The 25,946-nt window shown below is 59.8% G+C and overlaps 1 protein-coding gene across 1 annotated transcript in view; it reads right to left on the minus strand.

Annotated features, from left to right (window-relative positions):
- Positions 1–25,946, minus strand: part of SORL1 (sortilin related receptor 1) — a 158,224-nt gene that overhangs the window by 102,429 nt on the left and 29,849 nt on the right. Inside the window, exons 4-9 of the mRNA XM_079762235.1 lie at positions 19,216–19,377; positions 17,567–17,634; positions 11,345–11,525; positions 8,459–8,560; positions 7,223–7,392; positions 3,013–3,205 (exon numbers count right to left, since the gene is read on the minus strand). Of these exons, the coding sequence (XP_079618361.1) occupies positions 3,013–3,205; positions 7,223–7,392; positions 8,459–8,560; positions 11,345–11,525; positions 17,567–17,634; positions 19,216–19,377 (876 nt within the window). The remainder of the gene's footprint in view (positions 1–3,012; positions 3,206–7,222; positions 7,393–8,458; positions 8,561–11,344; positions 11,526–17,566; positions 17,635–19,215; positions 19,378–25,946) is intronic.

The following is a 25,946-nucleotide window of genomic DNA, read 5'->3' on the forward strand; positions in this document are numbered from 1 at the left end:
CTGCCCCACACTGCACCGACGGCGGGACCCGCTGAGCCAGCAGGTGCCTCTCACCGGAGAAGAGAAAAGTGCTAAAAAGTCCACTGGGACTCAGCAAAACAGCAACCTGAAATCAGCATCAACTCAAGGAGACGGGAGAGCCACCAATCTCTCCACGTCCCCAGGGATTCTCCTGTGAGTCCCACGTACACGGCATGAGTCGAGGCACCGAAGTAGCCACAACAAATGTTTCAAGAGTGCCACATCTGTACAAAGCACAACGCCTACAGATTTCACCGGAGACTTCAAGTTCTTCACACTGACCTGCATCACTTGCGCTGCAGGCTTAGGTTCTGCAGACAAGGCCTCTGCCGTAGGGGCATGCCTGACGCTCTTGGCCAGAAACGGTTATCAGATGTGTTCTGGACAGGATCACTCTGTGGGTGCTTATGGACGGTCAAAACTGTGACCTGGTGTGCGGGATATACCAATTTTTTATAATAAAGGGATCACTAACAAATATCCATCTGGCTAGCATCACAGTTAGGCAAGTGAAAACTATAGCAAATCGAGTTGGGTCCCAAAGAAATATCTGCCAACCTCTTCCACCTTTCTCCTTTTCTTTCACCCCTAAAATCAGAAGGAGAAACTAAAAGCCGAGTAACGTCATCCAGTTCATTCGTACAGTGACCAGTCCATGACACAGGAAGCTGACTCTTAACAACGCCACTGATTCTCTATAACCAGGCTTAGACCGCCACATGCTGAAAAACCCTGCCCCCATTTAATATATCCGACTCGTGCCCAGCTCAGAGATCTCAAAGACACTGCTGAGAAAATGAGGGTCTGCATGTAGTGTTTTCCTGCCTCTGTGCAAAGTTAGATGTGAAGTGTTCAGTCAAGAGTTGGTGCAAATCAGAAGATAAATCAGGAAGTACATTTTTTAGCAAAATGTCCCAAGAAGTTTTCCCCAGGATCATTGATACAGTATGTATTTCACCACAGACAAACAAAATTCAATAATCCAAAAGACCAAGTAACTGTCTCACTAAGATGTTATCATTTCTCCAAAAATCAGTACTACTTGTTTTTGTCTGAGGCCCTGTCTGCCCACTTCACACCCTGGGTCCCGTACGTGAGATGGACAGAGATGCGGTGATTGGACAGAGCCAGGGACCATACCTGTTCTTTTGCGGGAAAAGAAGGAGTTGCTGGTATACGGGACTATTTAATGGGACCAAATAATGCATTTCAGTACCCTTAACTTTTCTGACGAAGCCACAGATAAAATCATACAATCCTAAAGTATATGCAGAGAGGGATTTTAAAAGAAATTCTATAGAAATAACTTCCGATGGGAGAGGCTGACAGATGTTCCTGGTGCAAAGCACCCTGGTGCCTCAGTCACGTCTGACAGCACGTATCAGCCAGAAGAAATGCCAATAGCACACGTCCTGAGAGCTCAGAGCAGATCGAGTAACAGTGCGCTACAGAAACAGCAAAAGCAAATGTGAGACTTTCATTTCATTCCTAAACTAGAGGCCCGGTGCACGAAATTCGTGCACGGTGGGGGGTTGTCCCTCAGCCCAGCCTGTACCCTCGCCAATATGGGACCCCTCAAGGGATGTCCAACTGCCCGTTTGTGGGATCGTGCCTAAACGGGCAGTCGGACATCCCTCTCATAATCCAGGACTGCTGGCTCCCAACTGCTTGCCTGCCTGCCTTCCTGATTGCCCCTAACTGCTTCTGCCTGCCAGTCTGATCACCCCCTAACCACTCTGCTGCCAGCCTGTTTGCTCCCAACTTCCCTCCTCTGCCGGCCTGGTCACCCCTAACTGCCCTCTCCTGCAGGGTTGATCACCGCCAACTGCCCTCCCTTGCAGGCCTGGTCCTTCTCAACTGCCCTCCCTTGCAGGCCGGGTGCCTCCCAACTGCCCTCTCCTGCTGGCCATCTTGTGGTGGCCATCTTGTGTCCACATGGGGGCAGAATCTTTGACCACATGGGGACAGCTATATTGTGTGTTGCAGTGATGATCAATCTGCACATTACTCTTTTATTAGATAGGATAGAGGCCTGGTACAGGGGTGGGGGCCAGCTGGTTTGCCCTGAAGGGTGTCCCGGATCAGGTGGGGGTTCCCTTGGGGCGTGGGGCGGCCTGAGCGAGGGGCCTGTGGTGGTTTGCAAGCCGGCCACGCCCCCTGGCAACCCAAGTGGAGGCCCTGGTATCTGGAATTTATTTTCCTTCTACAATTGAAACTTTGTAGCCTGGAGTGGAGCCAAGCCTGGGGCTCCCTCCGCGGCCTGGCAGCCATTTCTGTTGGGGTTATAATTGAAACTTTGTTGCCTTAAGCAGGTGGGCCCCGCCAGGGTGTACGGAAAGCTTTGCTTCCCCTGTTGCCGGCGGCAACCCTGGCCTGCTCTCTCAAGCTCCATTCTGCCGCCATTTGTTTGAATTTGTTTACCTTCTATAATTGAAACTTTGTAGCTTGAGTGGAGGCTTAAGCCTGGCAAGGGCAGGCGGAAAGCTTGGCTTCATCTGTTACCTAGGAAACCTTGCTCTCTGTGGCTGTAGCCATCTTGGTTTGGGTTAATTTGCATACTCGCTCTGATTGGATGGTGGGCATGGTTTGTGAGCGTGGCTTGTGGGTGTGTCGGAGGTATGGTCAATTTGCATATTTGTCTATTATTAGGTAGGATGCCTACAGGCACGTCATAATGGGATGTGTGAGCCTGCTGGCCCTCCACTTCATTTCCTCGCCTCCCCTCCATCACCTCAACTGCTGAGAACTCAGTTTCAGAGGTATGGTGTCATCCGAAGAACTGCGGTGTGAGCGAACGCTGGGACAGTAGGTCACGGGCCAGCAGCTCGCTGTCCAGGATCACAGAGCCTCCTCAAGCTCACCCTGTCCGTGGTGCCCCGTGTGTCTGTGACGGCACCTCAGTGTGCCTCGTACGGACTTTGGGAACTGTACGCGTAGAACGACAGATAACGCTTTGTAGTAAAAAGCCAACTGAGATGAACGCATCCATACCTCACAATCGATTTTTTCTCCATATCCCGTGACAGCCGGAGGCTGGAGGAACTCCCAGGTGCCCCCTTTGTCAAAGGTGATGACTGATCTCATGTTCTCCTCCTTCAGGGAGCCGCTCACCAGGGTGGCGATGTAGACGCCCTGCAGGCCTTCTACACGGTGGAAGTCAGCAAACGGCTCACTCGCAAAATACCTACAGAGAAAACCAACAGCGGCGGCGTGGCGTGCTGCTCCTCAGGATGCTTCTGCTTAAATAACATCAACTTTAGCCATTTTAAGTTGCACAATCCAGTCACATTGGATTGTGGCCTCTGGACTCCTCCTTCTCTCATCCAATCTGTCAGCAAACCTATTAGCAAATGGCCAGAATGTGACCGTTCCTATTATCAGTCACTTTAGCAGCAGACACGCAAAAACTGGAAATGCGGAGATTAGCCCGGCCCCACAAAAGGATGACATGCAAACTCATGAAGGGTCCCATTACTGTCCATTTCTGTGGAATGCACTTTTCTTTATATAATGCAATTCATAATTTTTAAATGGTAAAATAACGTCCACCTTCTGCTCAAAACCCTGCATTCTACTAAGAAGGAAAAAATTACATGTCTTCCGTCCCCTTTAAGGCCCTACACAACCTATGCCCGCTGCCTCTGATCCTCGGGGATTCTCTCTCCCTCCTTCAGTTTGCGCCTCCCCGGCCCCCTCACCAATCCTAAAACAACAACAGAGCCCCCAGTTAGTCAAGGTTCCTGCTACTCCCTGTGGCCGCAGCTCAGGCCAGGTGTCTGCCTGGCTCCCTCCTCCTGTGACTCAGGCACCTGCTAACCGTGACCTCCTGGAGCAGACTTCCAGGATCCGCCAATATGATATGATACCCACGTAACCCTCTCCTGTTCGTCAGCACTCACCAGGGCCAGGCACGTGACCAATCTGTTTCTATTCCATCTTCTCCTAAGGAGGACAGGAGCTCCCTGCACAGGGACCTCGCTGCTGGACCTAAAACCGGGTCTGCTCGGGGCAGCAGTGTCCTTGCCTTGAATGAACTGCTGACTAAATGAGCTGCCAGCCTGGAGAGACAGTGGAAGTGGACAGCGGGACGTGCCCTCTGACCCGGGGCCACAGCCAGACCCCCCCGCAGACTGGTCGTCAGCTTCACCCGAGGACACTTTCAAGAGCAGAGGGGACCCGAATCAGTCGGGCATCTCCCCGAAGTCTGGCTGTCACAGGACAAAGGAGAGCAAGTGACCTGGTGGCACTCAGATCGGTGTGCCCACGCACCATGGCCCTGACCCCCAGCCCCAGGGCCTTCCGAAGCCCAGAGAGCCCATCATTGCAGAACCACCAACTCACCCGGTGATTTACTGATAAAGGATCAATGATGTTAGTGTCCTTCCATAGACAGAACAATACCTCACACAAAACCGGACACCTCAACAGGGCTGAGTGAGAGGCGGACAGGGTCTCAGACACTGAATGGCGCCTACAGCCGCGGTGCTAGCCTGGCATCAGCTGACATCACCCGGGACCCCCCCCCCCCCCCCCGCAAACCAGTCAAACTATCTGGGACCGTGAGCGGGGGGGGGGGGGGGGGGGGAGGGTGAAAACACCCCAACTGAGTGCAAATGTGCAGCTATGGCTGAAAACCAATGAGAGGCCGGTCCTGTGGCTCTCAGAAGGGGCCTGTGGCTCTAAGGGGCCTGTGGCTCTCAGAAGGGGGCCTGGGCTCTCAGAAGGGGCCTGGGCTCTCAGAAGGGGCCTGGGCTCTAAGGGGCCTGTGGCTCTCAGAAGGGGCCTGTGGCTCTAAGGGCCCTGTGGCTCTCAGAAGGGTCCTGTGGCTCTCAGAAGGGTCCTGTGGCTCTCAGAAGGGCCCTGTGGCTCTCAGAAGGGCCCTGTGGCTCTCAGAAGGGGCCTGTGGCTCTCAGAAAGGGCCTGTGGCTCTAAGGGGCCCTGTGGCTCTCAGAAGGGGGCCTGGGCTCTCAGAAGGGGCCTGTGGCTCTAAGGGGCCCTTTGGCTCTCAGAAGGGGCCTGTGGCTCTCAGAAGGGGCCTGTGGCTCTCAGAAGGGGGGCCTGTGGCTCTAAGGGGCCCTGTGGCTCTCAGAAGGGGCCTGTGGCTCTCAGAAGGGGGGCCTGTGGCTCTAAGGGGCCCTGTGGCTCTCAGAAGGGCCCTGTGGCTCTCAGAAGGGGGCCTGGGCTCTCAGAAGGGCCCTGTGGCTCTCAGAAGGGCCCTGTGGCTCTCAGAAGGGTCCTGTGGCTCTCAGAAGGGCCCTGTGGCTCTCAGAGGGGCATGTGGCTCTCAGAAGGGGCCTGTGGCTCTCAGAGGGGCCTGTGGCTCTCAGAAGGGGCCTGTGGCTCTCAGAAGGGGCCTGTGGCTCTCAGAGGGGCCTGTGGCTCTCAGAAGGGGCCTGTGGCTCTCAGAAGGGGCCTGTGGCTCTCAGAAGGGCCCTGTGGCTCTCAGAAGGGGCCTGTGGCTCTCAGAAGGGGCCTGTGGCTCTCAGAAGGGCCCTGTGGCTCTCAGAAGGGCCCTGTGGCTCTCAGAAGGGGCCTGTGGCTCTAAGGGGCCCTGTGGCTCTCAGAAGGGGGCCTGGGCTCTCAGAAGGGGCCTGTGGCTCTAAGGGGCCCTTTGGCTCTCAGAAGGGGCCTGTGGCTCTCAGAAGGGGCCTGTGGCTCTCAGAAGGGGGGCCTGTGGCTCTAAGGGGCCCTGTGGCTCTCAGAAGGGGCCTGTGGCTCTCAGAAGGGGGGCCTGTGGCTCTAAGGGGCCCTGTGGCTCTCAGAAGGGGCCTGTGGCTCTCAGAAGGGGGCCTGGGCTCTCAGAAGGGCCCTGTGGCTCTCAGAGGGGCATGTGGCTCTCAGAAGGGCCCTGTGGCTCTCAGAAGGGTCCTGTGGCTCTCAGAAGGGCCCTGTGGCTCTCAGAGGGGCATGTGGCTCTCAGAAGGGGCCTGTGGCTCTCAGAGGGGCCTGTGGCTCTCAGAAGGGGCCTGTGGCTCTCAGAAGGGCCCTGTGGCTCTCAGAGGGGCATGTGGCTCTCAGAAGGGGCCTGTGGCTCTCAGAAGGGGCCTGTGGCTCTCAGAGGGGCCTGTGGCTCTCCGAGGGGCCTGGGGCTCTCAGAAGGGGCCTGTGGCTCTCAGAAGGGTCCTGTGGCTCTCAGAAGGGCCCTGTGGCTCTCAGAGGGGCCTGGGCTCTCAGAAGGGGCCTGTGGCTCTCAGAAGGGCCCTGTGGCTCTCAGAGGGGCCTGGGCTCTCAGAAGGGGCCTGTGGCTCTCAGAAGGGTCCTGTGGCTCTCAGAAGGGGCCTGGGGCTCTCAGAAGGGGCCTGGGGCTCTCAGAAGGGCCCTGTGGCTCTCAGAAGGGGCATGTGACTCTCAGAAGGGGCCTGTGGCTCTAAGGGGCCCTTTGGCTCTCAGAAGGGGCCTGTGGCTCTCAGAAGGGGCCTGTGGCTCTCAGAAGGGGGGCCTGTGGCTCTAAGGGGCCCTGTGGCTCTCAGAAGGGGCCTGTGGCTCTCAGAAGGGGGGCCTGTGGCTCTAAGGGGCCCTGTGGCTCTCAGAAGGGGCCTGTGGCTCTCAGAAGGGGGCCTGGGCTCTCAGAAGGGCCCTGTGGCTCTCAGAGGGGCATGTGGCTCTCAGAAGGGCCCTGTGGCTCTCAGAAGGGTCCTGTGGCTCTCAGAAGGGCCCTGTGGCTCTCAGAGGGGCATGTGGCTCTCAGAAGGGGCCTGTGGCTCTCAGAGGGGCCTGTGGCTCTCAGAAGGGGCCTGTGGCTCTCAGAAGGGCCCTGTGGCTCTCAGAGGGGCATGTGGCTCTCAGAAGGGGCCTGTGGCTCTCAGAAGGGGCCTGTGGCTCTCAGAGGGGCCTGTGGCTCTCCGAGGGGCCTGGGGCTCTCAGAAGGGGCCTGTGGCTCTCAGAAGGGTCCTGTGGCTCTCAGAAGGGCCCTGTGGCTCTCAGAGGGGCCTGGGCTCTCAGAAGGGGCCTGTGGCTCTCAGAAGGGCCCTGTGGCTCTCAGAGGGGCCTGGGCTCTCAGAAGGGGCCTGGGGCTCTCAGAAGGGTCCTGTGGCTCTCAGAAGGGGCCTGTGGCTCTCAGAAGGGGCCTGGGGCTCTCAGAAGGGTCCTGTGGCTCTCAGAAGGGGCCTGGGGCTCTCAGAAGGGCCCTGTGGCTCTCAGAAGGGGCCTGTGGCTCTCAGAAGGGGCCTGGGCTCTCAGAAGGGCAGGACTCGGCCCTCACCTGACCAGCGTGTCGCCGCCGGCGCCCGCCGGGCTGTAGTAGAGCACGTTCTCCAGCGACAGGGAGAAGCGCAGCCCCTCCGCCTCGGAGATGTACACGTCCGTGCGGTTGTCGCTGTGGCTGACACACACGAACACCTGGTCCTCGGAGGCGTCCGCCACGTAATACTCCTGGGACGGAGGGGAAGAAGGCGTCAGCCGCGCACTCCCTGCCCCGGAGCCGGGTGCTCCTTCCCCGGGAGCCGCCGGGAGCTTCTCCCCCAAACCCTAACCCTCCGAACCCACAGCTGTGCCTCCCGCAGCGGGGCCTTAACCAAGTGCTGCTTCCTCCCTCCTCGGCACTTAACATGGCGGCACCCTTCTCGGCCACACAAATCGTCACCTGCTGTACTTGGCCAAACCTTTAATGAGCTCACCATAACGTTGGCAGTGCCAGGCCCAGTATTCTCGCAGCCCGAGCGGCCGCGGGGCGACATCCCCCACCTGGGCCCACAGAGGCTGCTCCTCCCCCGGGGACCCGAGGCCGCTCTGCCGCTGGAAGGGGTCTGACGGGAAAATGGGTCACGAACGCCATACGTGACCTAGAACCCTCTTTTAGTTAACGAGGTCGCCCTCTTTTCCCCTAGACCTACCCTCAGTGCAAAACACAACCCAGATGATCATGAACGACCTCCCTTTCTCTCCAAGGTGGCTGCAGGGAGCTGAACGACCTCCCTTTCTCTCCAAGGTGGCTGCAGGGAGCGGAACTACCTTCCCTTCTCTCCAAGGTGGCTGCAGGGAGCGGAACGACCTCCCTTTCTCTCCAAGGTGGCTGCAGGGAGCTGGGCCGCAGGAAGCCAGGAGCAGCAGTGCTCCCACCAGGCACCCCGGAGCCCCAGCCTGCCACGCCGACGGCTCCCGGCGGCCACTTCTCTGACAACTCAGCCCCGACCTTCCCGAGCACGTGGTCCCGGGGGCTTCCCGGCCGCTGCACCTGAACGGCAGGCCTGCACTGACACCTCTGAACCCAGAGCGTGGAACACAGCAGGCACTTAAGCGCGGCTGTCCGTGGGCACGGCCCGGCCTCTGCCGCGCTGCCCTCTCCCACTCACAGCAAATGCAGGAGAAGAAACCCACCCCCTGCCCAGAGCACAACGGCTCTCGAGACCTTTCTGGAAAGGGACTCGGGGAGCCTGGTCAGATGTCCACCTGACAGGACACCCCACAGCACCCGCCCAGCCCTCCAGAGCCCACTTACGTTGATGGGGTGTCTGGTGACAAACTGGGCTGCTCGCATGGGCTTCCGGCCGAAGGAGACCCAGAGCTGCACGGACGGCAGCTGCGGGCGGCCCGGGAGGTGCTGCCGAGAAGAGGAGGACGGTCACCGGTGCTGCCTCGGCCACTCAAACACGTGCCAGGGGCCAGAGGCCTGGGACCCCGGATCCCACCCGAAGCACCCCACAGCGCGGCTGCACAGAATGCTGTTCTCAGCGTCGCTCAGCTTTCTCCGAGACGGAGCAGCAAAGAGCCCGGTCCTCCGGTGCTGGCGGAGGAGGACGCCGCCGTGAGGTGAGGGCGTGGGCTCGGGGAGGGACGCCGCTCACCCCGTGTAAGCAGAGAGAGGAGAGGCCGTGGGACGGGGCTGAAGACCGGTGGGCAGATCTTCCAGCCAAACCACCACCTGGCGAGGTCAGCACGCACCAGGCACACAACCACGTTCTCTCCTCCGCCCCAGTCCTACTTTCAGATTGTAAGGACACTGGACTTACAGGCCTTAACTGGTACCAAGAATGGGGGAAATTTCCATTGATTCCATTTTTCCGTCTTTTAATACTTCTAAAATGTGGTGTTTGGGTTTTTTGGTAGAGAGTATTCCCCGTGACGCTGACCATGTCCCATCGTGCTTTGCAGATATTAAACCACGGCTGAAACCATTAAAATGGATGTAAAACACCAGTTAAGAGGAAATCACTACATCTCCCTAGGTTCATTTACTTAACTACAAAACCAGCAGCTGAATCGGATTGGGGCTTCTCCCTGGGTGGGTTTAAATGGCCCAGGAACCCCGTAAGCACGGATTGGGGCTTCTCCCTGGGGGGTTTAAATGGCCCAGGAACCCCGTAAGCACGGATTGGGGCTTCTCCCTGGGGGGTTTAAATGGCCCGGGAACCCCGTAAGCACGGATTGGGGCTCCTTCCTGGGGGCTTTAAATGGCCCAGGAACCCCGTAAGCACGGGTTGGGGCTCCTTCCTGGGGGGCTTTAAATGGCCCAGGAACCCCGTAAGCACGGGTTGGGGCTCCTTCCTGGGGGGCTTTAAATGGCCCAGGAACCCCGTAAGCACGGATTGGGGCTTCTCCCTGGGTGGGTTTAAATGGCCCAGGAACCCCGTAAGCACGGATTGGGGCTTCTCCCTGGGGGGCTTTAAATGGCCCAGGAACCCCGTAAGCACAAATTGGGCTCCTTCCTGGGGGGCTTTAAATGGCCCAGGAACCCCGTAAGCACGGATTGGGGCCTCTCCCTGGGGGGTTTAAATGGCCCAGGAACCCCGTAAGCACGTGCACAGCGTTTTGCGCAGATGCACTCATTCGTTTTGCTGGGCGGGGCCGCCCTGTGCAGACTCTCAGTGACTGAGGAAAAGGGCGAGCAGCACGGGAGGCCTTCTGTGGTGGTGCACTTCTGAGAGGGACACCTCATGTGACATCCTCATACGCGTGGCCAGCACACTCCCTGCAGGGCTGGGCGGCTGCCTCCTCCTTGACTGCTCACCGCTGTGCATTATGGATTCCATCTTCCCATGGAACAGGGAGCACACCTGTGTCTCCTCACGGGGCGCTGTGCTCGCTGCTGCCCTGAGCACCGTGTGGAGAGCACGCTCACAGACACCGTGTCACCTCTGACGCTTCCCACGTATTCAAACCACCACTGAACAAGCGTGAAAAGTCCTTTGTTTTAAAAAAGCCAGGGGAGAAATATAAAAGACTGCTTTTTCAAAAGGGCACCCTAAAAACCATGTTAATAGTTTGTACTCAGTGTGGGACCAGTAAGGAAGTGATGGACCTATTAAAAATGTAGCGGATTACCTGAATAAGAAAATAGTTCCCAGAATAATATGTGTAAATTCCAAAGTCCTACCAGCATGGCTCAGTGGTTGAGCATCAACCTACGAACCAGGAGGCCAAGGTTCAATTCCTGGACAGGGCACAGGCCCAGGTTGTGGGCTCCATCCCCAGTGTGAGGCGTGCAGGAAGCAGCTGATGAATGATTCTCTCCCGTCATTGATGTTTCTATCTCTCTCTCCCTCTCCCTTCCTCTCTGAAACCAATAAAAATATATTATTTAAGAAAACATTTCCCAAGGTATGCAGTGGGGAACCCCTCCTGCATCCAGCCCCCCACATCTTCTCTCCTCACTCCATCACATAAAGGAGGACCTGGAGGGAAGCCTCAACCTCACTGCCCGAGGGGAAGAGCGACGGGAAGCAGAGCAGCCTCCCCGTTACAGAGGCCTCAGAGCCCCGGCCCCGGCCACTGGCTGACCCCCGGACGCAGGCCCTCGCTCTCCGCGGGGCCTGTCCTCTCCCGGACACAGGGCAGTCTAGTGGCGACTCGCAGCTCGATGCAGCAGCAAGGCAAGTCCTGTTGAGTAGTTAAGCTCTGTTAGACGAGCAAACGCTCCATCTCAGCATCTGGCTCCAACCCATCAGATCAGGGGAAATTTTCCCAAAGTCTGGGAGGTAAGCTACTTACTAACAGCCGAAAGCTTAATTCCTGCTCTCCTTAGAGCATTAACTCTCACCGGCTGTTAGCCCTGTAACTTAACTGGGTCCAAAACTCAGAGGAATCGGCCTGACGGACAGGAAACCAGGCAGTGGAATTAAAGAAACACGACACTGAGCGCGCCCTCCTCTCTGAGTTCTTCTCATTGGGATCTCAAAGAAACGTGTGTTTGCCGAAAATGCATGGAAAACCACCAACTCGGAGCTTCTCCACTGCTCCAGCCCCGGGACCTCCACCCCCTCCGGGAGGGTCCGTCTCCGCAGCACGGGCTGGTCCGACCCCCCCGCCCCCCGCAGCCCAGCCTCCCGCCGAACGCCAAGCCTCAGGGGGACACTGAGCAGTTCCTTCCCCGGCACCTGCGACTTACCACCACCTTGGTGGCAAACAGGTACTTGTCCCGCAGCTGGAAGTCTCTCACTGCCTCCAGGACCACCTCCTGGCTCTCCCGGGACTGGAAGAAGTCCGTGCTGCGCAGAACTGTGGAGTAGCCGGAGGGCTCGTGCCGCTCCACGTACAGGGTGTTCGGCTCGTCGTAGGGATCGACCCCCCTGGGAGAAAACAGTGTCATGGTCACTTCCGTGTCATCAGGAGGCGGCAGCCAGCGCAGGGCCCGCCACCCGGGACCGGGAAGTGCTGCGGACACTTCCCCGGCTGCTCCCGGCGCCTCGCAGCGTGGGGAAGGGAGTGAAGGACCGATGCTCGGGAATCAGGAAGTCCGGCTCGAGGCTGGCAGCACGCTCTGGCTCCAGCGACAAACCTCGGAGGAACGAGGAGTCTGCCAGGGCGCGGCGTCCTCGGAAGGACAATCAGGAGGAACCACACGAGGACCCGGTGAGGCACATCCTTCCAATCCCCCCCCCCGCCCCCCACCCCCTGCTCAGGCCACTGCTGCCGCACCGCTCCATGAGATGCACTCCTGCCCTGCGAGTCTCCCTCACACTCTGCGCACACTGACCTCCAGAAACGGGGTGCGTCCCACCCCCGCCCCGCCCCCCAAACTTCTGTCAGCTCTGCACCCCTGCAGGGAGGCCTTCCCACACTCTGACCTGCCCCTCTAAGTCTCCCTCATCGTCCGGGGCCAAGTCCAAGCCTCCCTTGCAGGAAGCCTTACCCATGCTTGCTTCCCACTCCCGGCGCGCACACGCACCGCGTCTCCCCGGCGCGCACCGCGTCTCCCCGGCACCCGCACCGCGTCTCCCCGGTGCGCACCGCGTCTCCCCGGTTCCGGGTTTCAAGTGGTTTAATTCATTTTATACGCGTTCAAACAAACGTAGGAAACTGCGTTTGTTGGATGGGTTCTGAATCAGTCCCCTTACCTTAGTCCTGCTTCTTATATTATTCAACACTGAACAGACTATGTTACAATGTATGGTGGTCCCCACACCGCGTTGCTCTGAGCTTCCTAGAGAGCACAAACGCCTTTAAAACCACGTCTTGTGTTTCTTTTCACCCCACGGGGCTCCTCCCTGCACTGATCACTGCTGCACTGAGTCTATAGGCCATAATTCCAGGGGCTGTTCCCACTGGGAGCAGTACAAGGTCCTTGGAGAACCTCGCACTGCTGTTCCCCAAATGCAGCCCCAACAGCAGCCGAGGGGACCCACCTGCCCCGGCTCCCACCCACCAAGGCAGGCAGACCCGCACCAAGCAGGAGCGAGAACTGGGAGACCCCGCAGAGGTGAGGAAGGCAGAGCTCACGCACACGTGCCTGGAGTTCCTCCATGCGCCCAGAGCTCGGATAATGAAGGTTAGGACACCAAACTCAAAGTTTCAAGATGCACTGCCAAGAGCATATTCTAAAGACAAAAGAATGGCCTGGACGGTTTGGCTCAGTGGATAGAGCATCCGCCTGCGGACCGAAGGGTCCCGGTTTGATTCCAGTCAAGGGCACGTACCTCAGCTGCAGGTTCCTCCCTGGCCCGGGCCCTGGTCTGCCTGGTCTGGGCTCGTGCAGGAGGCAACCCATCGATGTGTTTCTCTCACATTGATATTCCTGTCTTTCTCTCTTCCACTCTCCCTAAAAATCAATGGAAAAATATCCTCAGGCAAGGATTAACAGAAAAAAAAAAGAAAGAAAAAAGAATGGAAGGGAAAGGAGAAGAGAGGGGAGGGGAGGGGAGGGGAGGGGAGGGGAGGGGGGAGGGGAGGGGAGGGGAGGGGGGGAGGGGAGGGGAGGGGGGAGGGGAGGGGAGGGGAGGGGAGGGGAGGGGGGGAGGGGAGGGGAGGGGAGGGGAAGGGAAAGGAAAGTTGGGGAGAAAGAGAGAAAGGAGCTAAGAACAGGAGAATGGAAGAGCCTCTTTGCACAGGGAAGGCCTTTGGCCCCGTAACCGGGAGGGCAGGGTCCCTGGAGAGGCCAGGGTTTGGTCCTAACGGGGGAGGCTCTGTGCAGTGAGGGGCAGCCTGCTCTCTCCTTTTCCACGATTGGAAGCACTGAGTCAAGTACCTCCTCTGCTCTAGACGATATGCAAACGAGCATGAGGCTGCGGGATATTTTTAAAAGGCAGAGAGGAAGGGACCTTGACTCAGAGTCTGGAACAGCTCACCTCTGCGGTTCGGTCCTGGCCACAGCAGCCCCGAGGTGGAGAAGCAAAGCTGCGGCTTCCGTTCTGTAACGCAGACAGGGACCTCCCATTCCTGAGCGCGCTCCCCCTACGAGTTGTGTTCTGCAGCCCTGGCCCCCTTTCTTACCTTCACTCACACCTGCTTCCTCTGCGGTTTGCGCTCATCTGGAAAGCCCACGCCTCGCTCTACCTCCTCGCGGTCACCAGCCCTTGCCTGGCCTCCCCGCTCCCTGGGCCCCACTTACAGCCCTTCAGGGCTGCTCCCTGGGGACCCGGCCCCACCCGTCTGCCAGCCTCCAGCTCTGGGGCGCACGAGGTAGGTTTCCAGCTCTCCTGCTGCTCCAGGGGGTTGGATCGCACTGGCCCCTCCTGTGGGGAGCCCCGGGGGAACCCTCCCAACGCCTGAAACGCCCTGACACCGTCAGGCATCGGACCCAGCTGAGCCGTCCCTTCCCCTAGCGATCTGCATGTCCGCACACAGGCAGACGCCACACACCATTCCCAAGCACAGAGCACCTCTGTTTAGTAACCCAGCTGGTGCTCCCTCTGACCACACGGCTCCTCCAACAAGTGAAAGAGCCGCTTGTCCCTTTAAGATTCAGTCAAGTACCCGAAAGCTGAGGGTGCTCCTTGATGGAGGTGCACTCAGAGGAGGCTGGGGTTCTAGTTTCACTGAGACTCCACCTCTGCCCGAGGAGAAGGACCAATGGCCGGCACAGCCGCCTCTGCCAAGGCAGCTCGAGGCTCCGGGTGCCCTCTGCACGGGCCGCAGCTCTAGGGGAGCACGCACACACCCCGCTCACACGTCCTGGGGGAGGAGCACAGCTGTGCCTCCCCTCCTGCTGGGCCGCTACGTCTAATGAAGATAAAACTGAAGTGAGAAGACAGCCCTAGCCAGTGTGGCTCTGGAGAGAGCGCCGGCCAGCGGACTGAGGGTCCCGGGTTCGATTCTGGTCAAGGGCACACGCCCAGGTTGCAGGCTCGACCCCTAGCATGGGGCGTGCAGGAGGCAGCCAATCAATGATTCTCTTTCATCATTGATGTTTCTCTCTCTCCCCCTCCCCTTCCTTCCTCTCTGAAATCTATAAAAATACATTTAAAAATAAAAAGGAATGACATACTGGAATATATAAATACACACAATCTATCTCGTATCACAAAGAACTAATCTCAAATACGTAAAGAGCTCCTGGTCACCAATAATAAAACAATGATGAATCCGACAGTCAAAGGGCAAATGGCACGAACAGACGTGTCACAAAAAATACATAAAAATGAACCTAAAGAAGGGAAAAGATGTTCAAAATCATTCATAACCAGCAAAGTGCAAATGGAAACTACACTGAGACAGCATTTCGTTCCTAACACACAGGCGTGGCGAGATGCACAGCTCTATGCTGCTGAAACCTGAGACTTTCTATAGAAAACCTGGCAATCGCCACTAAGGTTATAGTTTCAAAGCTTCATTCACTGGGGATATGCCAATGCCCCAAACTGACAGAAGTCCTGCCCTTGTGTAGCTTTTATTCTACTACAGAGAGCAAGACAGATAAAAGCCCAGGAACAGCCGCAGAGCCGTGCGGAGAGCCCGCGGGGACAGCAGCGGGAACCAGCAGGGCAGCGGCCATGGCGATGGGACTTGGGGACAGGCCTCCTGGAGGAGGGGAGGTCTGAGCCGCCGGGGCTGAGTCAGGGAGCAGGCCGTCCGCCTCCCTTCAGGAAGAGCGCTCCGGGCAGAGAAAATAGTGCCACGCGCGTGGGTAGGCGCGTGCCCTGGCATCTGCCCCGAGGGAAACGAGGATGGGCATGAGGGTTCGAGGCAGAGGAACCGGACGGACCTGGCTCTGTGCGGAGCATTGGCTGCGGAGGGGCCGCGGGAAGCAGGCGGCCGCAGCGGTGGCCGTGGGCGGAGCGAGCAGGGACAGGGACTCCGGCCACACACTGAAGGTGGAGCCCTCGGGACTCCGGGTCAGCGGAATGGGAAGTAGGAAAGAAACTTGGACTCAATGATGACACGAAGGTTTTGGGCTGAGCAACTCGACACTGAACTGGGGAGGACCACGGCTGGGTCGGGCCTTGAGGGGAAGATCAAGAGTGTACTGGAGAGATACCAAGCTTGCCGTGTGTGAACTTGCCGTGCTCCTGGGACTCTGTCCTACATGCCCGCCTGCACACCTGTCAAGAGTATATACCACGTGCCCAGCAGCGTGGCTCAGTGGCTGAGGCCAACCTATGAACCAGGGGGCTGCGGTTCAATTCTCGGGCAGGGCATGTGCCCAGGTTGCGGGCTCCATCACTGGGGGTGGGGAGGGGGGTCGTGCAGGAGGCAGCCAATCAATGATTCTCTCTCATCATTGATATTTCTATCTCTCTCCCTCCCCCTTCCTCTCTGAGATCAATAAATATACATATATATGTCTTTTATCCGATGACCCTGTAACAGAAAAAGACCAAAAGCAACGACGACTAGAAACAACTGTACTTTAAAAGCCTGTCGATTTCACCTTCCTTCTCAGCGACCTACAAAGGCTCCCATCGCTTTCAGAATCCGTCCAAATTCCTCTCCCAACTCTACCCCACACACAGCCCCAAAATAAAACTCAGCGTTTTGCACCCCAGCACCGCGTCATCTCGCCTCCGCTCTGGCCATCTGTTCCTGCACCCCCACAATGCCCCCCCCACCTGCTGCCTGCGACCAGTTCTGTCCACGAGCGCCCATCCGCAAAGAACAGGCCCCTCCTCCCCCGCGATCTCTGAGCTTCATGTGTGTGTTAGGTGCAAACATGGTCTCTCCGCCCTGGCCAGGCGCTCAGTGGTTAGAGCGTCTTCCCTATCCGCCAAGGAGGCGGGTTCGATCCAGGTCAGGGCACGTACAAGAATCAACCCATCAAGGCGTAAAAAAGTGGGACAACAACTCGATGTTTCTCTCTGTCTCTCTAAAATCAATCGATAATTTTTTTAAGATTTTTAAAAAATCTTTCCTTACCTCCTAAACTGCAATCTCCTTAACAAGTTTATCCATAAATTAGTCAACCTCACACACCCTCAAGCATATTCAGCATGTTTTACAATCAGCGGACATTCAAACACTGCTATGAATGAACAAATGAATTGGTCTCATGTACAGAAAACTCCGCACTTCTGATGCGATGCTCTAAAAGTGAGCGTCTTCAGAAACCTTCCCACCGCCGAGAGCGCTAAGATCCCCACGTTCCCTGGGGCACTGAGGGCGCAGGAGCCCGAAGCCGAAGCCTCGAGAGCCTCCACTCCTCGCCCTCCGCCGGCCACACTCCCTCTGGAGAGGGCACCGCAGGCCACACTCCCGGCCACACCCCCTCTGGAGAGGGCACCGCCGGCCACACTCTGTCTGGAGAGGGCACCGCCGGCCACACCCCCTCTGGAGAGGGCACCGCCGGCCACACCCCCTCTGGAGAGGGCACCGCCGGCCACACCCCCTCTGGAGAGGGCACCGCCGGCCACACTCAGTCTGGAGAGGGCACCACCGGCCACACTCCAGTCTGGAGAGGGCACCGCCGGCCACACCCCCTCTGGAGAGGGCACCGCCGGCCACACTCCCTCTGGAGAGGGCACCGCCGGCCACACTCCGTCTGGAGAGGGCACCGCCGGCCACACTCCGTCTGGAGAGGGCACCGCCGGCCACACCCCCTCTGGAGAGGGCACCGCCGGCCACACCCCCTCTGGAGAGGGCACCGCCGGCCACACTCCCTCTGGAGAGGGCACCGCCGGCCACACTCCCTCTGGAGAGGGCACCGCCGGCCACACCCCCTCTGGAGAGGGCACCGCCGGCCACACCCCCTCTGGAGAGGGCACCACCGGCCACACCCCCTCTGGAGAGGGCACCGCCGGCCACACCCCCTCTGGAGAGGGCACCGCCGGCCACACTCCGTCTGGAGAGGGCACCGCCGGCCACAGGCTCCACGTGTCAGGGGAGGGAGGTGTGCCCCGCGCGGGAGCTGAACTGGGGAAGGAGAGGATGGCGGTCGAACTGCTTAGCTGACGGGACTCACCAAGAGAAGGACTTCACATGCTCCTGAATCAGGATCCAGGTCTGGCCAAAATCGTCCGACTTCCACAGCTGCAAGACCAAGGGGACAGAGCAGCTGTGAGGCGCCAAGCGGCACGACCGGAGCGGCTCTGCCAAACCCACCGAAGCCCACCGGAGAGGCTGGCTGCTGTGGGGACAGTGCCAGGCCCCCACGACCCGCGCCAGGCCCCCACAGCCCGCGCCAGGCCCCCACGTCCCGCGCCAGGCCCCCACGGCCCACGCGTCGCTCCGGGGCCAGCCTGAAGGGGGGCCCACTGCACCTCTGTTTCCTCCATCGTTCCCAGGTCTCCACAGAAACCAGAAGGAAAGGACTGGGACCTGCCTTCCATTGTGCTGATCAGAAGCCCTATTTCCTCAAGACCAGCCCTCGGGTAACGGTAAAAACCAGAGGACTATGCTTGGCACTTCTCACCTGGGAAAGAGTCCTTAAAACCATACAACGAGCCCCAGCCGGTGTGGCTCAGTAAACAAGCATCAGCCTGCGGACCGAGGGGTCCCGGGTTCGATTCCAGTCAAGGGCATGTACCTGAGTTGCAGGCTCCTCCCCGGCCCAAGCCCATGTGCAGGAGGCAACCAATCGATGTGTTTCTCTCACATCGATGTTCCTCTCTGTCTTTCCCTCTCTCTTCCACTCTCTCTAAAATCAACGAAAAAACATCCTCAGGGGGGGATTAAAATACATAAATTAACTAATTAATTAAAAAAAAAAAAAAAACTGTACAACGGCCACAGCAGTGCAGGCGATGGAAAGGATGCTGGCCAAGTGCAGGATCAGAAAGGACTGAGCACCGCTGAACACACGGGGAGGGTGCGGCTCTGAGCGAGGAGCCTGCCGAAGCCCCCACCTCCCCAGGCCCACCCGCGGGCTCCTCTGGCCCGGCAGCCACGTGGTGAGAAGCAGGAGACGCAGAGAGCGACCCTCCGCCCACGGCGAACTGACCCCGCCACGCCGAGGCCCCCTGCGCACCGAAGCTCAACAGATCCTGTTCTGGCTAAACCACCGGCAAAGAAAAAGAACTGTCCCAGCTTGTTCTGCGCCACGTCATTCAAAACTTCTCCTAGATCCAGTCCTCCGGGATCGGGATTGGCAGGGCTCGCGGGCTACGCCAGACCAAGCGTCTCAGCTCGGCCAGCTTCAACCTCGAAATGTGAGTGCTGCTCCGCTCTCGTTCCCCCTCGCCCACCCGCCCGCAAGCTGGCTTAGCAGAGGGAAGCGCCACATTTGTGTTATGTGCAGAGGCACCCGCACACCGGAAGAGAATACGAACGTTGGCGGTAGATCCAGGTACACGGCAGGCAGGGCAGTGTGTAAGGTGGGGGGGGGGGGGCACAACAGAAACGCGGCCGGCAGAGCTCTCTGAGGCGGACCAAGGCTCCAGCCCGCCCGAGAAGGGCGTCGCACTCAGGAACAGGCCTGCCAGGCGCTAGGTGTGCCCTGGCTCAGGGCGTCCCTGCCAGGGAGAGCACCACAGCTACCGAGCCGAGCTTGAGGGCGAAGGAGGGAAGGGCCGAGGAGGTCACGCAAAGGGCACGCAGTCCACAGGCCAGGCCGGAGGGGGACCTGGCGGAGCCCCCCCCCCCCCGACCCCCGGCCAGTTCGGACGCTCTCACCTGCTTGTTGGGGTGGGACCTGTCGAAGCCCAGCAGGAGGTCGGAGGCCTTGCTGTGCAGCAGGAGGTCGGCTGCCCGGAACGGGATGGAAAAGCCTCGGATGGTGTTGCAGAAGTCGAACGTGATCCAGAGGTACTGGGCGTACGCGTCTGCGAAGATGTACTGCAGAGGAAGGAGGCAGCTGGAGGGCCCGGCAGCCGCCCAACACCCTCCCGCAGGGAGCCCCGGCACACGGGCCTACCGCCCCAGCGCAGTGCCCAGGCCTGCCGGGCTCACCCCCTCCCGCTCGCACCCTCCCGCACTGAGGGAGGCAGGTGCACGCCCAGTATGCCTCAGCAACGGCACGGGTGCGGGGCGGGCGGGCGGGCGGGCGGGCCAGACAGAGCTTGCATTTAACCAGAGAATGTCCCTCTGTGGGAAGTGGGCCTCGGGGGCCCTCCAGCAGGGCCAGCTTTGGACGGGAGCGGTCACTGCGTCCCCAGGGCAAACAGAACGTGGGGAGGAGGGAGCGGATGTGAGAACCAAGAACTGTGGGCGTGGCCGGCATCATGGAGGAAACTCCCGAGGTGCCCACCTCAAGGAGATGGGGGGAGGGGGAGGCGACTGGAAAAGGCCTCAGCCCGCTCTTTTAAATGGCCCGATGGGAGAGAGCAGACCGAGGCGACCTATGAGGGAACAGGTGACCCCCTGGAGCTCAGCCAATGAGGAGCCGGAGGAGGGACTCACATCCCCAGATAAACAGCCTGTGATCACTGCTCCTGTGCCTGTCCCCACTCCCGCTCTTGCAAGAACGACTTAGAGGTCTCGTGTTCGCCACACTTCTGTCTCCAAGTCCGTTATTTTAACTCGGACAGGTGAGCATTGCTCTCATAGTCAAGCCTAGTTTTTTTTCGATGACACAGCCACTCTCTCTCTCTGGCGAACCACGCGGCCACAATCGAAAGGTGGCTACGAAGTCCTGCCCTCTGACTGGCTGCACACAGCTGGGACTGGTCTCTGCACGCCTTCCAGGAAAGCCACACCCACGGGGAAACCAGCTCCAGCCTCTGCCCACCACGCCAGGCGAGGGAGCGCTAACGCCATGGGCGCACAGGCCTGGAGACGCGGCAGGAAGGCGCTCCGTGGAGCCAGGCCTCACCTCCGGCTCCCGCACAGCCCAGTGACGCTCTGAGCGAGAATGACTGCAGCCTGGGCAGCTTCGAGGGGAAGGAATGAGGCGACTGACAAACGTGCACCTGAATATTCACCAGGGACCAGACACGGGTGCCACAGCAAAAACACAGGGCCCTTCTGCGGGTGGCCTAGGATCTACGTGGGGGGGGGGGGCACGGCATGCCCACGCTGACTCTAAGTCAGGGGAAGTGAGACTGACTGAGGAGCGTGGTGCATCCTAGGAGGGCGGAGATTACAGATCGGCTACGTCTGCAAGACCAGAAATGACTCCGTGTAAGAGCTGGGCCTTGAAGGGCAGGCAAAGCTTTCAGAGAGAACATTCCAAGTCCCAGGCGAGGGGAGAGGAGAACAATACAGCGTGGGTGTGACAGCAGTTCGCGAGAGCCTGGACTAACGGTTAGAAAATAAAAAATGCGGCTGCGCACACTCCATTGTGGAGATGGACCACAGTTTTTACCCCCTCGTCTGCTGAGGGGCACCGGGGCTGTTCCAAATCTTAGCCGTGGTGAACTGTGCCGCTACGAACACAGGGCGCACATGTCCTTTCTGACGGGTGTTTATGTTTTCTTGGGATATGTTCCTAGAAGTGGGATCGCAGGGTCCAACGGGAGTTCCATTTTTAGTTTTTTGAGGAAACGCCATACTGTTCTCCACAGTGGCTGCACCAGTGACATATGTAATGCTTTCAACACTAAAGAATCCCATCCAATAAAGAGGGAATATGCTCATTGCCCATCACACCCTCACAAACATGGCGGCGCCCACAGCCACAAGATGGCAGCGCCCAGTCCCCTCAGCCCCCCAGCCACCCAGGGCTGCCCGAGGCTCAAGTAACCAGGGCCGGCTGTGGCTTGTGCTGCCGGCAGTGGCAGCAGCAGAGGTGTGATGGGGTGTCACCTTCCCCTGATCGCCAGGTAACCTCCCGCCCCTGAGGGCTCCCGGACTGTGAGAGGGGGCAGGCCGGGCTGAGGGAGCCCCCTCCAGTGCATGACTTTTCATGCACCGGCCTCTAGTTTAAAATAAAATAATAAAAAGTAAAAAGAAGGCTGAAAACTCACACGGCAGCAGGCGGGACCCACAGGGGCTGGATGGCACCCTGTTCCCAGGAGCACAAGGGGCTCAGTGGACACTGTGAACCCGAAACTAGAGCAGGGGAACCAGTCACTGAAGCCCTAGAAACCACAACCCCACGGAGTCAGTGCTAACCGGTTCCCTACATGCTTCCAGCTGGTGCAGAGCCCCGGCTCAGAGTCCTCTCAGCACCACGCCGCCCCTCCCCACGCACCCCCTCCTCCCCACGCCGGCCTCCTCCCCACGCCGCCCCTCCTCCCCACGCTGGCCTCCTCCCCACGCCGACCTCCTCCCCACGCCGGCCTCCTCCCCACGCCGGCCCTCCTCCCCACGTCGGCCTCCTCCCCACACACCCCCTCCTCCCCACGCCGCCCCTCCTCCCCATGCATGTAAACTCCAGCCCCCGCAGAAGCCAGGGAAGCTCCCTCTAGAGGCCTGCAAAGCTCTGAGAGGAAGCGCTGCGCTAAGCACACACCGGATCGGAACCACCGGATCGGAACCTCCGGAGGACCCGATGAGCACCGTCATCAGGTTCTGCAGAAAAGCGCTCCTTAGAAATAACGCCGCCCATCCTCCCGCTCCAGAACCACCGTGGAGACTGGGGAGGGGGACAGAGGCTCTAAGTCTCTCCCACGCTTCCTGCAGTGTCCTGTTTTAGAGCCTCGAACGTGCAGTCACAGAGCTGACGTGGGCGCGAGCCTCTGCTCTGCCAGGCACCGCGCTGGGCTCGCAGGCCTCGCTCAGCGGTGCACCCAGCACTCCCAGCTACTCGGTCTCGAGTGGTGATTCTGTCGCCTCTGTATAACGAGGTCACTGAAGCTTCGAGAAGTCACCCCCAAGGGGACCCAGGAGTGGGCGCGTTTACCTCCGTGCCCGGCTGGTTCACCTCTCTTAACAGTCCATCCACCTCCCCTCTGCTTCCACCAAAAGGCAGCACCTCCTGAACGCGATGCACAGTCTCAGGTCGGATTATGGGACTCAGGTCGTGCCTTCCTCGTAACCCCTCCTTTTCCTGGAAACGCGTCTTACCTCCACTCCCATCACCAGCCCTCACCGCCTCTGACCTCAACTCACTTTGCTGGCTCTTCTGACCTGGTCCACGCTCCACCCTCTCTCAGCCTCGGCCGATACCTTGGTTAATCCTTCCCCACAGCTTCACCGGCTGCCTCCCCGACTTTCCGATACACCGCCTACCCAGACTTCTCACGGGAGCCTCGCGCCAAACCCTATCTCCTCGGCATCTCCACTCTGCCGTGCCACGGTATTTCACCATGAAAATGGAATTCTCTGGCACCGCCCCCAAAGCCCAATTCTCGCTCCGTGTCCTGGGTTCTAGTCGCACGACAACTTCTCCCAGCGCAGCTCACAACCAGAGCAGAGGGTGAACGCCTCTGCCTGCTTTAGCCCACGCCCCCACCAGCAATGACCCTGCTCTGTCTGCCTTTAACACAGCGGTCACAGCCCGCGTCTGTCTCTGCTCCCAGTGCGGCCCACGGCCCATGGCCCTGCTGGAGGCAGCGTGGGGCTAGCACGGGGCATTCGCCTCGGGCCTCCTGAGACCAGGGGATGAGCAGCCCCGAGAGGGGTGTTCGGGCTGAGAACCAGCAGCTTGGTGCCGCATTCCCACGCGTGTCGACTCCTCCGTCTTCCCCTCCAGCCTCCTGCAGGTTTCCAGGGCCCACGTTTCCCTGAGAACCTATTCCCAGTGACGCCCCTCCTCAAAGACTCCCCCAGCGCCCCACAGTCCTTTTCCTTTTTTAAAATATTTTTTATTGATTTCAGAGAGGAAGGGAGAGAGAGAGAGAAACATCAATGATGAGAGAGAATGACTGATTGGCTGCCTCCTACACGCCCACTACTGGGGATCGAGCCCGCAATCTGGGCGCGTGCCCTTGGCTGGAATGGAACCCGGGACCCTTCAGTCCACAGGAGGATGCTCTCTCCACTGAGCCACACCAGCTAGGGCTCCCTACAGTCTTCAAGGCAAAAAGCAAGCTCTCCATCTTCAGACAGGAGCCTGGGGTACCTTCCCCAGGCACCTCACTGCGCCCCTCCACCCCAGCAGCACCCCCTGCAGCCTGCAGGCCACGCTGCACTCCGGAGTCCGCCTCGCCTCTCCCCCCCCAGGGCTCCCACCAGCTCGCTCCAGTCGGCCTGCAGCTTCCATTCTAACCTAAGTGCCGGCTCTCCTGGGCCCACCCCCGCTCCACCAGCAGGGCCCACGCGTCACTCAGCGCGGCTTCCGCGCTGTGAGCAACCCCATCCCCCACGTCTGTGGGAGGAAGCACCGCCTTCTGCACCGCCGTCTGCTCTGCGTGGCAGCGCCGGTTCTTCCCGGCTCAGGCCTCCCGCACCCGCACCCGCAGCCCCCCAGCTGACCTGACCCGCGAGGCAGGCACTCTCCGCAGGGGCAGGTCCCGGCCTCAGTCACCCAGTGCCCAGCCCTGCCTACACCCGCCAGCCCAGGCCTCGCCTCTGAACCCACAAACACCTACGGGAAGACAGCAAGGTAAGCAACAGAACTACCTCTTCTGGGTGAGGAGCCGCTCTCCCGCGGGAGCAGTGACTGGAGGAGATGACAGCGCACACCTCCGGGAGGCGGGGGCCGGGGACGGCCATGTCCGCTCACCCAGGACCAGCTGCTTGGCCAAGGCCCTGAGGCCTGACTGTGCGCTCAGGGTGTGTGTAGACCCGGCCTGACTGTGCTCTGAGGCCGGAACCTGCAGGCACCAGGGCTGCACCTGGCAACGCAGACGGAGGAGGAGGAAGTGGGGCTGCAGGCTCCGCAAAGAACAGACTCCAACCCACCCGCCCACGGCTCACCCGCCCACGGCCACTCCTCACCGCACAGCCACGGCTCACCCGCCCACGGCTCACCCGCCCACGGCTCACCCGCCCATGGTTACTCCTCACCTGCCCACGGCTCACCCGCCCACGGCTCACCCGCCCATGGTTACTCCTCACCTGCGCACGGCTCACCTGCCCACGGTTACTCCTCACCTGCCCACGGCTCACCTGCCCACAGCTCACCTGCCCACGGTTACTCCTCACCCGCCCACGGCTCACCTGCCCACGGCTCACCTGCTCACGGCTCACCTGTGCCCAGCTACTCCTCACCGCGCGGCCACTCCTCACCGCGCGGCCACGCCCACCTGTACACAGCCACACCCACCTGCCACACAGCCACACCCTCACCACACAGCCATGCCCACATACCACACAGCCGCGCCCTCACCGCACAGCCATGTCCTCACCACAGCCACACCCACATGCCACACAGCCATACCCACTTGCCACAGAGCCATGCCCACATGACACACAGCCACGCCCTCACCACACAGCCACGTCCTCACGCCCACGTGGCCTGTCACCTGACAGAGCTGGCCCCAAACCAGGACCTGCTTCAGGCACACCCCTCACACCTCTCCTCCACCCTCTGTGACACTCACTTGGCAGAGCAGATGCTGACGGTCATTTCAACCATTTCGGCGCCTACTCTGTGACAGCCCTCCTGACCGCACACACGTGCGCTGTGGACAGCACGCGCCAGGCTTCTGGGATGTGTCTTGGAGCAAACTGCCTTCCAAGACACAGAAGCAAAAGTAACAAAACTAATCCCCAAAGGAGGGTCGTCCTTTCCTTCCTGAGAAGTCTAGGAGGGCACCAGCCTCCCTGGGGAACTGGGAGCCGGGAGAGAGCCGCAGCCTGCCCAGCCAGGCCTCTGTCCCTAGTTCGCTAAGAAGGCGGCCCCTTCTACTCCCAGCAGCTCCCAGCCCGTCCAGCTCCACCTGAGAAATCTCCGCACGCCCTGCACCCAGCGCCGTGCGCCCTGCACCCAGCGCCGTGCTCCCTGCACCCAGCGCCGCATACCCTGCACCCAGCGCCGCATACCCTGCACCCAGCGCCGCATACCCTGCACCCAGCGCCACATGCCCTGCACCCAGCGCCGCGCTCCCTGCACCCAGCGCCGCATGCCCTGCACCCAGAGCTGTACGCATGCTGCTCCCTCTCACCCGCACCTCATACCCTGCACCTCCATGCCCAGCGTCGTGGCCCCTGCCTTGCTCCTTCTCCAGACTTAATGCTCAAAAAGCCCCTCACCTCTCCCTGCACTAAACCTCCCCGCAAAGCCCATGACATCATCCCGCCTGACTTCTGACCACCCCGACCTGTGGCTCAGCAGCTGCGCGCCACAGCCCACGCCAAGAAGGGTGGAAGACGCACCTGCCACGGACACCTGTGCCCTGTGGCGGGAAGTGAGAAGGGACCGGTGAGCTGAAAGGACGGCTCTAGAGTGACGGTGAGATGGTGTCAGTGTCAGGTCTGGGACAACGTGTAAGAACAGCAGCAACAGGTACAATCTGGCACACTGCGTCATCCAAGTGCCATTCGATTCTGGGGAGGCAGGGGGCACACAGATCGATCCCCCGGGAGAAGGACACTGAGGTCAGCTGCACCCTGGGCAGGGCGCCACCTCACAAGTGGTG

This window comes from Cnephaeus nilssonii, assembly GCF_951640355.1.
Source record: "Cnephaeus nilssonii genome assembly, chromosome: 22".
Lineage (NCBI taxonomy): Eukaryota > Metazoa > Chordata > Mammalia > Chiroptera > Vespertilionidae > Cnephaeus > Cnephaeus nilssonii.